Source organism: Bidens hawaiensis, unplaced genomic scaffold (genome assembly GCF_021521415.1).
Source record: "Bidens hawaiensis isolate Kalapana, Puna unplaced genomic scaffold, B.hawaiensis_p1.1 tig00029316_1, whole genome shotgun sequence".
Taxonomy (NCBI): domain Eukaryota; kingdom Viridiplantae; phylum Streptophyta; class Magnoliopsida; order Asterales; family Asteraceae; genus Bidens; species Bidens hawaiensis.
The window spans coordinates 54,608-72,722 of NW_027494843.1; the positions used below are offsets into that span (position 1 = coordinate 54,608).

At 38.0% G+C, this 18,115-nt stretch overlaps 1 protein-coding gene and 2 pseudogenes across 1 annotated transcript; all 3 read left to right on the top strand.

Moving 5' to 3' along the window:
- Positions 1–2,964: 2,964 nt before the first annotated feature.
- Positions 2,965–5,293, top strand: LOC143578661 (feruloyl CoA ortho-hydroxylase F6H1-3-like). The gene is made up of 2 exons (XM_077062162.1): positions 2,965–3,464; positions 4,720–5,293. Exons 1-2 carry the CDS (start codon positions 2,965–2,967, stop codon positions 5,291–5,293), a joined length of 1,074 nt encoding a protein of 357 aa, XP_076918277.1.
- A 3,971-nt stretch (positions 5,294–9,264) lies between these two features.
- LOC143578662 (feruloyl CoA ortho-hydroxylase F6H1-3-like) lies at positions 9,265–15,777 on the top strand (annotated as a pseudogene).
- A 725-nt stretch (positions 15,778–16,502) lies between these two features.
- On the top strand, positions 16,503–17,689 carry LOC143578654 (feruloyl CoA ortho-hydroxylase F6H1-3 pseudogene; annotated as a pseudogene).
- The last annotated feature ends 426 nt before the right edge of the window (positions 17,690–18,115 follow it).

Below are 18,115 nucleotides of genomic sequence, written 5' to 3' on the forward strand. Positions count from 1 at the left end.
GTGTTACAAAACGGGTGAGGTCTGTCATAGGGTTTCTTGAGAGGTGGCATGGGGTTGGCTTGGGTTGAAGGTGCGGGTTGTTGGGTTAGCGGTAGTTATTGCGTTTCTTGTTGCGGTTGTGGGAGGAGTATGTGGGTTTGGATGATTCGGGTGTGGGTTCTTTGGGTTCAGCAGCGGGTCTTTCGATCGGTTTCTTGGATGATTTTAATGTCAAAGTCCCGGCTTTGACATGGTTGTCGGTTAGGGTTTCGACTAGTTTAATCGCATCTCCAAGTTCCTTAGGCGAACTACTAAAGACACTATCTTGGATTTGCCTTGGTAGTCCCCTAATGTATTTCTCGATGGCACGCGAGGTAGGGGTAACAAGATGCGGCACCAGCACGCTCAACTCGTTGAAACGGGTGGTGTAAGCCAAGTGCTCACCGCCCTCTTGTTTGAGGTTCCAAAACTCAGCCTCCAAATTCATGAGCTCGTTTGGAGGACAAAACTCTTGGGTCATAAGATCCTTCAATTCGTTCCATGGCAAGGCCATGGCAGCTTCAACACTAGGAGTCGACTTTTCCTTGACCCACCATGTAAGTGCGCCTTCCTCGAACATACCTGTAGCGAATCGGGTTCGCTTATCATCAGGACATTCAATTTGGTAAAACACGCTTTCCATCTTTTCGTACCACTGAAGTAAGGCAGTGGCACCTTGAGTTCCATTAAACTTGGTAGGTTTGGCATTAGTAAAGTTCTTGTAGGTTACAACGGGAGCTAAAGGTGGGGGAGGAGGAGGGTTAACGTTGGCCATGATGTTCTGGTGCATCTGGGTCATGATATTAGGGAGGACCGCGGTCAAATGCTTGGTAATCTGGGAGGTTATCTTGCTGCTAGATGATCGACGCTTAAGGTTGCGGGAAGCCATTCTGCGAACAAGGGTGACGAAAATCGTGAGACTCGGAATAGTGCATGATATACATAAAGAAAATAAATCTTTTGTAACGTTTGTTAAAATATAAAAATCATAAATACAATAAGTGTTGTGGGAAACTTAGAGTTTTTCATGAACCACCATGGACTCTTGTGTTCCAACACAACATCGAAATTTCAAAAGTAAATCGAACCCAAAAGCTGGCTATTCGTGTATCACCACAACTTGACAGACTTTCGGTTAAAACACATTGTAAAACATAGAGGGTCGGAGTCACATGTTGCATGAACCACCATGACTTGTATGACCCCTAAGAGTGCAACGATATCCTTATCACAAAGAGGACATGATCACGGTTGAAAACATAAAGTGGTGAATCGTATGGCGTTTGGTGTAGTATGCTTTGGCCTAATAAGTTTCATGCCCTTCCCGAACTCTCCAGGTAAGCAACCATGTCCCGCGGCTGATTGGGATTTATGCGCATTGCTTATCCTAGGTTTCATTAACCTTGGTGTCAAGAGTTCGGGAAATAAGCACGTCCCCCTTTCAGTTAGTACATACCCGCCATGACGAGTCATCTTTATGCAGAGAATTATCGGAACACCATAATAGAAATTGATTTGAAAATTTTGAAAATTTTTGCTTAGGCATAAGCCTTGGACTTGTGTGTGCTTTGTGTACATGAGGCGTAAACGAATTAAGCAATATAGCAATAATAGTAAGTGCGTTCAAACAATCAAATAAAGGCCCACATAATTTTCTAATCATGCAACCTAAATAATTTAAACAATTAAGCTATAGCTAAACTAGAACACTACGTCTAATATCCTATCTTATAGCCACGGCTCTGGTACCAATCTGTAACACCCCGGCTTAAGCGGAAACGCCCGAGTGTGACGTACAGATTGCTCAAACACACGTGGCACTATTAAGTGACCATAATAACATTAATTCATTTAATAAGCCAAGTAACACAAGTTCGAAAGTAACAATACAAGTTCAAACCAAAACATAACCATAACAATAGTTCTTTTATTGAAATACCCTAAGTAATCTAAGTGTCTTCAATACTTCAACCTCTAATTACGGTACCTGTAACATATGTATAAAATATGGTCAGCTATAAATATAGCTGGTGATTTTCCACAGTTTAAATACGTACATAAAAACCATACAATTCATAGACATGTGATAAACGAGCAAGTAAGTCCTTTCCAGTTGGTACAACCAACGTACTTGGATAATCGCGCAAGTAAGGTCCTTTCCAATTGGTAACAACCAACGTACTTGGATAATGAGGCCCTTTGCACTCTGGTCCATTTGTATCGAGTGGAAAAGGGCCTCATTATCCAAGTACGTTGGTTATTACCAATTGGAAAGGACCTTACTTGCGCGATTATCCAAGTACGTTGGTTGTACCAACTGGAAAGGACTTACTTGCTCGTTTATCACATGTCTATGAATTGTATGGTTTTTATGTACGTATTTAAACTGTGGAAAATCACCAGCTATATTTATAGCTGACCATATTTTATACATATGTTACAGGTACCGTGATTAGAGGTTGAAGTATTGAAGACACTTAAATTACTTAGGGTATTTCAATAAAAGAACTATTGTTATGGTTATGTTTTGGTTTGAACTTGTATTGTTACTTTCGAACTTGTGTTACTAGGCTTATTAAATGAATTAATGTTATTATGGTCACTTAATAGTGCCACGTGTGTTTGAGCAATCTGTACGTCACACTCGGGCGTTTCCGCTTAAGCCGGGGTGTTACAACTGAGAACCGAATTTGGGTCTCCACTAGAAAACCCAAGCCTCCTATCAATAGGACACAAGTTAGGTATACCAAAAATAAATATAACAATCACAATTTTCATTTTTACTTTTTTTTTGTTTTGTTCCATTTCTCGTGATATAAGGTCATTTAAACACGTGACAAGATCACCAGATCTACCACTTGCTATATATATGGCAGCCCTTAATCTAAGCGAACTCATCACATTAAACACTTGATCATCTACACATATATTCATCTCTCTCGAACCATGGCTCCATTGATTTCAATCAACAGCCCAAACCCACTCAATATTCGTGATTTTGTGGTGAACCAAGGTCAAGGAGTGAAAGGCTTAGCAGAACTGGGACTCAAGTCCCTACCAACTCAATACATTCAACCTCCAGAAGAACGTAACATTGCTGAAGCGCATCACGGCTCCATCCCAGTCATTGATGTGTCTAGCTGGGATGACCCGGAAGTAGCAAAAGCGGTGTGTGATGCAGCACGGAAATGGGGCTTCTTTCAGATTGTAAACCATGGTGTTCCTATTCATGTTCTTGAGGACGTCAAAGATGCAACTCACCAGTTTTTCGGGTTGCCAGCAGAAGAAAAGCTGAAATACTCAAAAGAACGATCAGCTACCACTAATATTCGTTATGGTACAAGCTTTGCTCCAGAAGCCGAGAAAGCTCTTGAGTGGAAGGATTATCTCAGCCTCTTCTTTGTCTCGTCTGACGAGGCTGCTTCCCTCTGGCCTCCCATTTGCAGGTAAATATATATCTATTACGTCTACATGCGCCAAAATGGCCAAGTTGGGTGACAGATCAAAACAAATATCTTTGATGCTAGTTGGGTATCTAGTATTGGGTGCTATTTGTATGTACCCAGTCTGGGAGATTGGTAAGTGTTTCTTACCAATGAACCCCAAGTGAGAAATCACATAAACTCTAAACATGGATTTTGCTGCATGGTCTAGGGAACTCTGGTTGTGGGAGCAGCATCCTCCACATCAGCGTTGCCATTTCCAGAACCCTTACTAAGTTTCCCGTGAAGTTGGGCAAAAGTCTAGTCAAATTTTATAGTCTCATCAGATTATAGCTTGTGAAGTGTTGCATGCATTAACATAGGTTTGAACGGGGGTAGCTCTATAGTACAAACCAAAGCAACCGCTTTAAGACCATTCCCATCCGGAGGGGGGGGGGGGTCGGATCTTTCCTGGTCGGTTGGGTATTTTTAATTAAAAAAAATCGAAATTCAATTATCTAGTCCGACTTGATCGATCGGTGGAGCAACCCCTGGTTAGGTTGGTATGCTGACATCACAATCAATTCACTCCTAAAAAAGAAAAATTAATTCATTCCAAATAAAGTTCTAGCTAAATGATTGTATAATAATGAAGTATTATTTTTATAAACTTATCATCTATAAATTTTAATCCGGTAGAAATTAAAAAAAATTATAGAAGAATATTAGAATTCATAATTTCTTTGCTTTATTTATATTGTGAAACGTTCAAATATTTATTTAATTTATTTTTATTTATAGTAAATATTTAAATTATCAAAAGAAAAAAGTCATGTTTAAAATATTGAAAATAATCACAATTTATATTTTATTCATTAAAAAATTGGTTTGATTGAGTTGGATTGTGAATGAAAATGAAAAATTGGGTGTGGTTAGATTTTATGAGTGTAAGAGTGAGAAATTAGTTTTTTAATAAAAAGCTGGGTTGGGTTTCATTGTGAATGAGAGTAGTCTAAGCCACCAAATTTCAAGAACCCAATAAAAAAATGTACCTTAACGTTATATATTAAGCTGAAATACCAAAAATAAAACACCCAAAATATCATACATTTTGACACTAAAAAAACTCCATGTTTAGTTTTCCATGCATGTAGGCCTGCTAGATGTGATATCTCAACATGAGATTTTATTGGCCTGAGAAACTTTAAAAAAACTCCTAGTTTTGTTGGGTTGATGCAACCAAGTTTACAATGTCAATAGTTTCATCTTTTTATGGCAGGAATCAAGCTTTAACATATATCGAGAGTTCTGAAATCGTTGTCAAGAAGCTGCTTGAGATACTTATGAATGGACTAAATATACCAGAGATTGACGAGAGCAAAGAATCAATGCTAATGGGGTCAAAAAGGATCAACTTTAACTACTATCCCAAATGTCCTAACCCAGAGCGCACGGTTGGTATAGGGCCTCATTCAGACGTAAGCACACTGACAGTACTGCTTCAAGATGACATTGGAGGGCTTTACGTGCGAAATACAGATACTATGAACTGGATTCATGTCCCCCCGATTAGCGGATCTTTGGTGATTAATGTTGGAGATGCACTTCAAATCATGAGTAATGGGAAGTACAAAAGTATTGAGCATCGTGTAAGTGCTAATGGAAGCGCTAACAGAATTTCAGTCCCGATATTTGTGAACCCAAGGCCTAGTGACATTATCGGTCCTCTTCCTGAAGTGCTCAAGAGTGGAGAGAAACCACCATATAAGCATGTACTCTATTCTGATTACGTCAGGCATTTCTTTAAGAAAGCACATGACGGGAAGGCTACAATTGAGTTCGCAAAAGCATAAATTTGGTGTGGAATCAAAGCTTTTCTCTCTATTCCCATATATAAGTATCATATATTGATACTGATCATAAAATAAAAAAACCAATCCCACCTTGGTTATATTAATTACCATGTGTTTCCTTTTTCATGATATGTACTTTGTTTCACCTTTTAATAACAATAATAATAATGCTTCAATTCTAGATTTGAGCTTGAGAAAAAACATACGTTTATGATTTCATAATATTTCATAAAGACCTAATACATGAAAACGATCGTTGTGTTGAATAAACTTCTAATTAATAACCAGTTATTAGAAGAGTTTATGTAACTGACCTAGCTATTATATTTGAAGAAGAGGGAGGCTGCTGACCGATATTTGTATGTGATGTAAACCCAAAATTCGTAAGTCCTTTTTCCTAAAGTTCTTTTCAATATCTTTTCGAAAACGTTTAGTAACAAAATGTTGACCGAAGTGAACTTTCTAAAACGTGAAAGAGTAAACACAACAACTTAATATTTTTCTGTCGAACGTCAAACTAATCTACTCTAAAATCTCCTATAAACCGTCTATTCTTACACCTTGTATGATTTGAAGTTTTGAACCCTTCACCTCTAAGATAAAGAGGAGACACGTTACCACCACATGCGCCATTTCTCTTTGGAATGGTAAAAACTTAAATTTTGAGCGGAATATTCGACCCCATAAACACATTATAATATCACACTACATTTGGGATGTGCATATCAAATAAAAAAGCACAATTCAAGAGAAGGCAGTGGTAGACATCAAGGCCATCTACCCACCTCCGAGGATTTAAATATCTCGGCCGAGTCGAAATGAAAATGCTCGTAGTCCCTAACGAGTAACGAAATATATACATTATTTTTTTTAAACGATGATTAACGTTATAACAATAAACATAGCAAAAATATAATATTAAAATCAAATACTGTAATTAGCTAACGAGTAACCGACATTCGTGAAGCTCTCCTAACTTTCTTGACAATAAAGAATAAAGGATGCAAGGAGGAATTTTTATCGGATGCTATTACTTTTATTTTTTATTTGTTTATTTATCGTTTGGCCCAACAACTTAAACTTGATTAAAAGGATTATGAATAAAAAAAAGTTTCGGGTCCAATAATTATAAGATGATCTGAATCAATCATATTTTATAATGCTTATATTTATATATATAATTACACCCCCCCCCCCCCAAATTACGGCCTTGGCCGGCGGTTCGACTCGCACATCCTCCCAGCCGGCCATGTGATGGCCAGGTATTATGTACATATACTAGTATGCTAATTGTATAGTTTTAATTGTTTATTGCACGAACTTCAATACTTCATACATGTTTATCTTGTTGCAGGTCACAGGTGATTGATGCAGTTAATTTGGACATGTACGAGCATGAAATGAAGACCCGAGATGGCCAGCACGTGAAATGAGACAAGAAAATGTAGTTGGCTGGTGAGGAAGCCTGTCGCGCTACAAGATGGGGTTGGAAGAGGTTCATCGCGTTACGCGATGGACCAAGTTTTAAGACTGTTGACTTTTTGGTCCTACTTGATGGACCAGGTTAAGTGCCAGCACGATATGCGATGGCTTGAAAAAAAGGGGAAAAGTAGGATTTTCATATAATATCATTTCGGACGACCCTAAAACTTCCAAGAGCTTGAAGACGATTCCCAACCTTCATAATCATCTAGAAGCAATCCTAATGGCGTTTATCATCAGACTTGAAGACCTATCGATGACGATGCGCGGCTAGTTCTCTCGAGTCATACCTGGATGTAGAGTATTGTATTCTTACAATTTTTCTCATGTTTAAATAAACGAACTAATTGCAATTGTTAATTATTGATCTACGAACATTGATGTTTGGTATTATCGTGCACTCAGTCGGTTTAGATTTATTTCAATCAGAACGATTAGTTTGTCAGTTGCTGTGATACGTGTTTCATAGGGTTGCATTGATTAGTTTGAATATGAAGCATACAATTGCCTTTAGTTGAGTCACGCTGGCAGGGAACTTTTGATAACTAGTGTTGCGTGTTAGAGATTCCCAACCTTCATAATCATCTAGAGATCAATCCAAATGGTGTTTATCATCAGACTTGAAGACCTATCGATGACGAAGCGTGACTAATGCTCTCGAGTCATACCCGGGATGTAGAGTATTGTATTCTTACTTTTTTTTTCTCATGTTTAAAGAACGAACTAATTGTAATTGTTAATTATCGATCTATGAACATTGATGTTTGATATATATTGTGCACTCAGTCAGTTTAGGTTCATTTCAATTAGAACGATTAGTTTGCCAGTTGTTGTGATACGTGTTTCATAGAGTTGTAATGATTAGTTTGAATATGTTGAAGCATACAATTTCCCTTAGTTGAGTCACGCTGGCATGGAACTTTTGATAACCAGTGTCGCGTGTTACCGATTGTCGATGCCTAAGGTTTAACTAGTTGGTACCAGATTCGATTATTAATGATTAATCTGTTAATGACATGAGATTGTTGCTTGTAACATGCTTGAACTCCGAGTGTGATTTGCTCTTGTTAATTGTTTGAAACTTGATTAATTGAAGGCTTAATATTAACTTAAATCATTGCTAATTTGATCAGCACTCCAAATTTCTTACTTCATAATGTTAGATTTAATTACACGTTACACTGACCCATACTCCTTATGGTTCGACGCTCTACTTGCCGTAACTTATTTAAGGTGATTAATTAGGATCCCAGATTATTATTGTTTTTGACTAAATCACTTCAGTCTAGCATCATGATAGGGAACATAAGAAAATCATAGTCTATGAGAAGATTTATAAACGCATGGACATAAAGGAGAGGGTTCATGACATGACGATAGTCATCTTCAAAACCAGAAGAATAGTGTTCACATGAGCATTCTAGTAATTTGTTTAATAGCCCCTAGTTTCAATCCAAAAATCTGAGATTCCAAATCAACAAAATTCTTGCATGCACTCCAAATGTTGTGTAGACTCTTCCCAACGCTCTCTGCTCCTTTCATTGTTTCAAGCATATTTCAATCCCACGTGTCGCTAGTTATTTGATGATATCTAATTTATTTCTTTACTAGGCTTATTTAGGTATCATAAAGATGTATTTTATATCTTTTATTCATATGCATAATGTCGGGTCTTATAAGATACGATTAGTGTATTAACTATCTCTCACCAAAGGCTTATAGTTCTATGGTATCAAGAAGAAAAATAAGATATAGTAGTCTCTCTCTTAAGTGATGACTTTTGAGGATTCAAGTCTTATTTTGTACGCAAAGGTTGTGTAGTTTTGGAGAACGTTAGTTTGCCGTTGGAAAAAGAAAGGAGCAATATTTCTGAGTTTTAGTTGCAATATAGCTTCAATTTAAGAAAAAAGAAAAAAAATGTAATTTGTCAAGAAAATAATGGAAGTAATTTGTCAAGAAAATAATGAGTTTTATTTGTTTAATTTAATTATTAAAAAAAAAAGATGACATGGCAATGATGTGGCTACAAAACCATTGCACCCCTAAAACAAAAATTTCCCCTTTGCTGACCGAACGCCATATCTCACTTATTCTCATAATTTTTAGCCCCTCACTACACATAGCCTAAGTACCCAAATGCACAACAACAATAATTCATCTTTGGTTTACATATATTCGGGTAGCAACTTGCACTACCCGTGAGTTCAATGGTAGCATGCCTGCACTACCCGAAGATCCCGATCATTACCCGAGCAACCACTCAGACGTCGTGAACCCGTTGAAAGGCTAACAAAATTAAAAGAAAAATTAGAAACATAAAATGAAAAATACAATTAACCTGTTGAGTTTTTGTTGTATATTTTCATATTTTGTAGTCTAAAACATATTGATATAAGGTGGTTTCTAATCTGCACAAAGCATCTAAGCGAACCCGTCTGTACATTAGCCACTTCATCTGCACACATCATATTATTCATATCTCTCGAACCATGGCTCCACCAATCATCAACTCAAACCCACACAATATTTTTGATTTTGTGGTGGACCAAGGTGAAGGAGTTAAAGGCCTAGCAGAACTAGGACTCAAGTCCCTACCAACTCAATACATTCAACCTCCAGAAGAACGTTTCGATAGGAGCATTGCAGATGCACATGGCGACTCCATCCCGGTCATTGATATATCCATCTGGGATGACACGAAAGTAGCAGAAGCAGTATGTGATGCAGCATAGAAATGGGGCTTCTTTCAGATTGTAAACCATGGTGTCCCTATACAAGTTCTTGAGGATATTAAAGATGCAACTCACAAGTTTTTTGGGTTGCCAGCAGAAGAAAAGCTGAAATACTCGAAAAAGCGATCAGTTACTAATAATATTCGGTACGGTACAAGCTTTTCTCCTGAAGCTGAGAAAGTACTCGAGTGGAAGGAGTATCTCAGCCTCTTGTTTGTGTCGCGTGACGAGGCTGCTTCCCTCTGGCCTCCCATGTGCAGGTAAGTGTATGTTGCATACATTAAGCACCCCATTTATACATTTAACTTTCAAGTTTTGACAAGAATAGTAAATAATCACTATATTTGAAATGAATTTTTCTCACTAAAACTCACTTCAACTATAATATGTGCATGTGATTGTTTGTTTTTTAGAAATCGTATACAAAAAATGTGTGTGATTATATTCTCACGTGTTTAGATCCTAAGCAAAAATGTGTTTTTTTTTTCTTTTATTTACGATAAGGAACCTGATTTTAAAATCCGATTTAGGCACTTGGGTTGATCAAATATATTTCTTCTTTTTATAGTTTCCAATTTTTCAAAACATCCATTTGATTCATTTGAGATTCAAGTGGCACAAATCAACATCAAGTGTCACCTCTAGTATATTTGTGTATGCTAAAAATTGAATTCATGGCAGGAATCAAGCTTTAGCGTATATAGAGAGTTCTGAAATCATTGTCAAGAAGCTGCTTGAGATACTCATGAACGGACTAAACGTGAAAGAGATTGACGAGAGCAAAGAATCGAAAGTAATGGGGTCAAAAAGGATCAACTTCAACTACTATCCCAAATGTCCTAACCCAGAGCTCACTATGGGTGTTGGGCGTCATTCAGATGTATCCACGTTAACAGTCTTGCTTCAAGATGACGTCGGAGGGCTTTATGTGCGAAACACACATACTATGAACTGGATTCATGTGTTGGGAATTTCGTTTAAAGAACGTTACTTGGCGTGCAAGGCAAAGTAACATGATTTAAGGAGTGGATAACTATAAAAAATTAAATGTGCTCAGATTTAATTGTTAGTATAATTATCAGGTCCTATTATTTAGCAATCCTAGTTGTAGTCTAAACGTGATAGGTTAGATTATAAATACCCGTGCTTTGGGGTTTAGGAGATTGTAATCTGAACAATTGAGTTTTGTGAAGTTTCTCGATAATAACAAACGTGTCTGGGTTTGTATTCTGTTTTGTGTTCGATACCTGGTACCAATTCCATTAATTGGTATCAGAGCTTTCGACATACCTGGGAACCGGCGTGAAGGTCGGACCTGTGCAGTTGAAGATCAGAGTGACCTGCGATGTGAGGGAACTCCCACCGATGATCAATTAGTCACTGCTGCAATCGTGGTTTTAACGGCGACCGATCGGTGAACAGCGGTGATTTGAGGTCGACGGTATCTTCAACATCTGCAATCATTAGCCAGAGTAACCCGTGACGTGAGGGAATTCCGACGGTGAGCAGCAACAATCGACGATCGATGTGAGGTATCGTTGTTTGGTCGGCGTCGTGTGGAGTTTGGGATCTGGAAGTCCGTTGTCCGTAACCTGCATCAGCAACCGGTGGATTTAGGGACCGCGACCAAGGGTTTCTTGATCAGAACAACCAGTCGGCTTAAGAGACCTGCAACTTGTGGTTTTTTAAAGCTTTTTTTTTAATTTTGTCACAAAAGTCAAGAAGGTATCTATTTTTGTGGACAAGATTTAACCAAGGTGGTTCACGGTTGTGGTTGGGTTTGTGGAAACAAGGATTTAAGAATAAGACAAAAAGAAGTTTTGTTCTTTTCTTGTAGCAACAATTAAAAAGAAAATCTCAAACCGAAAGGCGTGTTCAGGTTAGATTTGGAATCGGATTTAATCGTGTAGGCTGGAAAAATTGAACCAGTTACACCAAGGGATTTTTCTAAATCTTATAGCCGTAGAAACACAATGAGTGGCGTGAACCAAACGGGAAAAGAGACGACCTCTAGATCGTTTCAATGTCTGCGTTTGACAAAAACGAACTACACGAGTTGGAGTATGCACATGGAGGTTATTTTAGGGATTCATGGAGTTTGGGATGTAATTAACCGGGGCTCTAATGACGCGAAGAAAAATAACATCGCGAAGGCGCTTCTGTTTCAGTCGATTCCCGAGGAACAGATACTTCAAATCGGTAATTTTAAATTGGCAAAAGAGATGTGGGATGCCATAAAGTCAAGAAATATGGGCGCAGAACATGTGAAGGATGCTAGACTTCATACGTTAATACGTGAATTTGACGGTTTGATAATGAAAGAAACCGAAACAATTGACGAGTATGCCTCAGGAATAACCGCGATCTCCTCTAAAGCAACCACACTTGGACAACCGTATGAAGAAAGGAAGCTAGTTCAGAAATTCTTCACAAGCCTGCCGATCAGGTTTATCCAAGTTTTAGCGTCCCTCGAGCAAGTGTTAGACCTTAAAACAGTCGGCTTTGAGGATGTAGTCCGGAGGTTGAAAACTTATGAGGAGCGTATCAAAGGACACGTGTTGCGTTCTGAAGAAGGTAAACTTTTGTTTAATAATTCTAAATCCTCTTCGAGTTCGAGGCAGGTTTCACGCGAATCGAATAGGGGTCGCAGGATAGGTTCGAACCGAGGACGTGGTGGTGGACGTGGCAATCAGAACCGTGGTTCACAAGGAGGGTCCAATGAAGGGGATAAACGAAAGGTTAAAAAGGATTACTCGAAAGTTCAATGCTTTCGTTGTGATGAATTCGGTCACTTCGTCTCGAGGTGTCCGGAACGGAGGAAAGAAAAACAAGCAAATTTGGCCGACGCAAAAGAAAACGACCCGTCCCTCTATATGGTGCAGTGTGTTCAAGAAAAAGTGTACTTGAATGAATAGAAGGTTATACCAAAAGATTATGAGGGTGGTTCGGATGAACAAGACTTGTAGTATTTGGATAACGGTGCGAGCAACCATATGACGGGTAATGTATCTTTTTTCTCTGAATTAAATAAGCGTGTTGGTGGCAAAGTTAAATTTGGAGATGGGTCTTATGTTGATATTTGCGGGAAAGGGTCGATATTGCTAGTCGGTAAAATGGGGGAGCAACAATTATTGACCGACATTTATTATATTCCTAGTTTACAAAGTAATATTATTAGTCTTGGGCAAGCAACAGAAAGTGGTTGTGATATTCGTATAAAAGACGATTACTTGATGATGCATGATGATCAAGGAAAATTGTTGATGCGGGTTACTCGATCCAAGAATCGTCTTTATACGATTAAATTGAAGACGGGGAAACCCGTGTGTTTACAAGCCTGGATTGACAACGAGAATTGGCTTTGACACGCGAGACTAGGGCACCTAAATTTCGAGTCTATGAAACAAATGGTGAAAAAGAATATGATCGTTGGAATGCCAAAAGTTGATCAAGAAAATCAAATTTGTGACTCGTGCTTAGTCGGGAAGCAAACGAGGAAACCGTTTCCGAAGTCGGTGACTTTCAGTGCAACCCGAGTCTTGGAACAAATCCATGGAGATTTATGCGGGCCCGTTACTCCTAGTACCATAGCCGGAAATAGGTACGTGTCTGTCCTGATTGATGATTTTTCTCGTTTCATGTGGACTTTTCTGTTGAAGGAAAAAAGTGAAGCGTTTGATACCTTCAAGCGATTTAAAGTCATGGTGGAAGCGGAAAATAGTGAGAAAATTAAGACGTTTCGAACCGATCAAGGGGGAGAATTTACGTCTCGCGATTTCAATCGGTTCTCTGAAAAGCGAGGGTTTTAGTCGGCATTTAACCGCTCCATATACACCACATCAAAACGGTGTTGTGGAGAGGCGGAACCGCACGATATTGGATATGACTCGGAGTATATTAAAAGCGAGACAAGTTCCGAATTATATTTGGGGAGAAGCGGTGAGGCATTCGACCGACGTGATTAATAAAATTCCAACTCGAGCGTTAAAAGACAAAACTCCGTATGAGATGTTAAAGCCAAAGAAACCGGATCTTAGATTTCTTAAAGTTTTTGGATGTGTTGCGTATTCAAAAATACTTTGTGGGAATATTAAGAAATTAGACGATCGTTTGACTCGTTTAGTTTATCTCGGGAGCGAGAAAGGTTCGGCGACGTATCGTTTATACAATCCATCGACTAGAAAAATTATTGTGAGTCGAGCGGGTGACACGGATTTTGATGAAAAACAAGGTTGGAATTGGGGTAAAAGTACCGAAATAATGGACGAGCAGGATCCATCACCAGGTATGTTTTGGGTTAACTTTGGTGATGAAATTGACACCAAAGAAGGAATTGTTAATACCGAAAACATCGGGTCGAGTCCTGGGTCAAACTCTACGAGTTCAAGTGGTGACGAGGGTGAAGAAGACGATGAAGAACCGATAGTCGAAAATGCTCCAACAAGCTCGGCTGGTACAAGCAACACGGTTACACCTGAGCTGGCTGTTCGGAGATTTTCTCGAGCGACGGTTACCCCGGTACGTTTTAGTGATTATGTCTTGAATTCAAGTATGATTGATGAAGATACTTTATTGCTTGCTGATGATGAACCGGTTTGTTTTGATGATGCAAAATCAAAACCGGAGTGGGTGAAAGCAATGCGTATCGAAATTGAGTCGATAAATAAAAATAATACGTGGACGTTGACCAAGTTACCACGTGGTGCAAAGGCGATTGGTGTAAAGTGGGTTTTCAAGGTTAAAAGAAATGCGGACGACTCGTTTAATAAACACAAGGCGAGACTCGTGGCAAAGGGTTATGTTCAGCAACCCGGAGTCGATTTTGACGAGGTTTTCGCACCAGTGACTAGACTCGAAACAGTTCGTTTATTATTATCTCTTGCAGCGAATGAATGTTGGGAATTACATCACCTTGATGTCAAATCCGCGGTCCTACATGGCGAGTTAAAAGAAGATTTTGATGCTACGAGATATCGAAAGATTGTCGGGTGTCTCCGGTACCTTTTACAAACTCGTCCCGACTTGGCGTATTCGGTCGAAGTCGTAAGCCGGTACATGTAAAGCCCGAAGCAATCTCATGCAAGTCTTATAAAGCAAATTCTTCGTTATATTCAAGGTACTCTCAGCTTTGGTATTTCTTACACTCGTGGGAAAAACGTGTTAGTTGGTTATAGTGATAGTAGCCACAACATTGACAAAGACGATGGCAGAAGCACTACGGGGCACGTATTTTATCTTGGGTCTTCACCAATTACTTGGTGTTCTCAGAAACAAGATACAGTTGCACTCTCATCGTGTGAAGCAGAGTACATGGTGGCAAGCGCAGCCGCGAGTCAGGCGGTTTGGCTAAGGGAATTGATAAGTGAGTTATTCGATAAGGAAATTCTAGCAGTGGTGTTACGTATCGATAACACATCAGCGATAGCTCTCGTGAAGAATCCAGTTTTCCATGGTAGGACCAAACACATTAAATCTCGGTATCACTACATTCGGGAATGTGTTGATCGTGAAGAAGTAAGTGTCGAGCATGTTAGTGGTGTTAAGCAATGTGCCGATATCTTGACGAAGGCTCTTGGGAGAATCAAATTCAAAGAGATGCGGGAATTACTTGGAGTTGAAGACTTGTCGGTTTCGAGTTCGAAATTCCGGGGGTGATTGTTGGGAATTTCGTTTAAAGAACGTTACTTGGCGTGCAAGGCAAAGTAACATGATTTACGGAGTGGATAACTATAAACAATTAAATGTGCTCAGATTTAATTGTTAGTATAATTATCAGATTCTATTATTTAGCAATCCTAGTTGTAGTCTAAACGTGATAGGTTAGATTATAAATACTCTTGCTTTGGGGTTTAGGAGATTGTAATCTGAACAATTGAGTTTTGTGAAGTTTCTCAATAATAACAAACGTGTCTGGGTTTGTATTCTGTTTTGTGTTTCATGTTTGTGTTCGATACCTGGTACCAATTCCATTATCATGTACCCCCAGTTAGCGGATCTTTGGTGATCAATGTTGGAGATGCACTTCAAATCATGAGTAACGGAAAGTACAAAAGTGTTGAGCATCGCGTAAGTGCTAATGAAAGCAATAACCGAATTTCAATCCTGATATTTGTGAACCCGAGGCCTAATGACATTATTGGACCACTGCCAGAAGTGCTTAAAAGTGGAGAGAAACCACTCTATAAGAATGTACTCTACTCGGATTATGTCAAGCATTTCTTTAGAAAGGCACATGATGGGAAGGCTACAATTGAGTTCGCAAAAGCATAAATTTTGTTTTCCTTTTTATGATATGTATTTTGGTTTTACCTTGTCAATAAATATAATATAACATGCTTCTAGATTTAAACTTTAAAAATCAAATATTTATAAATTCGTAATAACCACGTAACGACTTTAAATAAATAAATGTAGTATTTATTTATGAAATCTTTCTTGAAACATGAAAACAAAAGCAGTAAAACCTTAATATTTAGATTATACACTATACCCATCATTTACTACTTATCGTTTAATCTAGTATATATATTCTATGAAAAAACTTTGATTATATTCTTTATTAGTGAATAAATTAGATGATAAATTGCTCCCAAACGCTGAATGTTACCCTACCGGCCCGTCTGAACCTGACCCGCCCTTACATGTCCTTATTTTTGCCTCTGTTGATGAAAAATCATGTATCTGTCAATGGCTATAACCTACTGTAGTATAGTTCGGTTTAAATCTAGCTTTCTGATTGTTGGTATAATTAAACTCCTAGCAAAGCTAACAGGATATCATTTTAAAAAAAAAACTAAAAAATTCTACATGGGAACTTCATTTTCTATAAAATATAAGAAAGTGTAAGCTTGAATAAGAAATATTTATGTTGGTTTACCACAAAGATTCATTTTCTAAAAAAAAAAAAAAAAAGTTTTCCTGCATGCATTCCAAGCTCTTCCCACAGCTCTCTCCTCCCTTCATCTACACATCGTATTATTCACATCTCTCGAACCATGGCTCCATCGATTTCAATCAACAACCCAAATAGCTGCCCAGCTTGTTGCCCATTTGTCTTCTGTTTTCAATGGAATCACTACTTTTCAATGTTATTAAAAAAAACTATCATCTTTTGGTAAAAAAAAAAAAAATTGTGTTGAACCAATTGGAGTGAAAGACTTATCAGAAATGGGACTCAAGTCCGTACCAAGTCAATACATTCAACCTCCAGAAGAACGTTTTGATACGAACATTGCAGAAGACTCAAGTCCCTACCAAGTCATTGATATATGGATGACCTAGAGGTAGCTAAAGCGGTGTGTGATGCAGCATAAAAATGGGGCTTTTTTCAGATTGTAAACAATGGAGTTCCTATTCATGTTTTGGAGGATGTCAAAGAAGTGGCTCACCAGTTTTTTGGGTTGCCAGTAGAAGAAAAAATGAAATACTTAGAATAATCAGTTACTGATAATATTATCCGTTATGGTACAAGCCTTACTCCAAGAGCCGAAAAACCTCTGGAGTGGAAGGATTTTCTCATCATCAATTTTGTGTGGAATTACGGTCAGGTGGCTTCCCTCTAGCCTCCCATTTCTGTAGAACTCACATCGACTCTAATATGTATATATCTTTGTGGACCTTTTAAAAAATCGTATACAAAAAATGTGTCATTGTATGACCACGCTTTAGGTTCCTAAGCAAAAAAAGTGTTTCTTACAAAAAGAACCCTGATTTTAGAATCCAATTTAGGCTCCTAAGAAGGTTGAGCGGGCTCTAATTAACATGTAAAAACAACACCTTTGATACTATTACTAGGGTTGGGTTAATAAAAAGTGTTTCTTTTCCCGATGCATGTTTCTAACTTTTCAAACATCCACTTGAATTTTTAAGATTTAAATGACACAAAATCTACCAATTCATAATCAGCAAATTAACCAGAGTGTAGTTGACTATGCTAGCAAGTTTAAAGTATCGAAACTATCGTTATTCGTAGCAGGAATCAAGCTTTCGCATATATAGAGAGTTCTGAAATCCCTGTGAAGAAGCTATTGAGATACTCATGAATGGACTAAATGTAAAAGAAATCGATGAGAGCAAAGAATCGGTACTAATGGGATCTACAAGGCTTAAATTTAACTATTATCCAAAATGTCTTAACCCGAAGCTTATTTTAAATGTTGGTTATCCTTATAAGTTTATTTAAATGTTGGTTATCCTTTATCTTTCTTGTATTTCTAATTTGATTTACTTTCATATAAGTATTTGAATTCTTTCTTGTTTTACGAATTTGCTTTCCTTTCATATAAGTATTTGAATTCGAGTAGGAGTCATTTTAAGGGTCTATATATACCCTTTAGTTCTTTGTTTTGAATTGTGTAATTAATAGGACACAAGACGTTTATGCAAATCGTGTTCGTAATTTTTGATCCACTCGTCTAAAGTTAACGGGGAAGGACACAACTAAATTCACAAAAGCATAAACTTTGTTCTTTTCACGTATTTTTGTTTCACCTCTTCAAATGTCAAATACAAATCAAGAACAAATCACACAATCTAATCTGTTTTCTATATCATTTATATAGTACTTGAAGCAGTTGAACGGAAGTGTGAAACGACATTATCAATCAAG

Coding starts and splice junctions, on each gene's coding strand:
- LOC143578661 (XM_077062162.1), top strand. CDS start 2,965: ATGGCTCCATTGATTTCAATCAACAGCCCAAACCCACTCAATATTCGT. Junction 3,465..4,719: donor CTCTGGCCTCCCATTTGCAG/GTAAATATATAT, acceptor TTTTTATGGCAG/GAATCAAGCTTTAACATATA.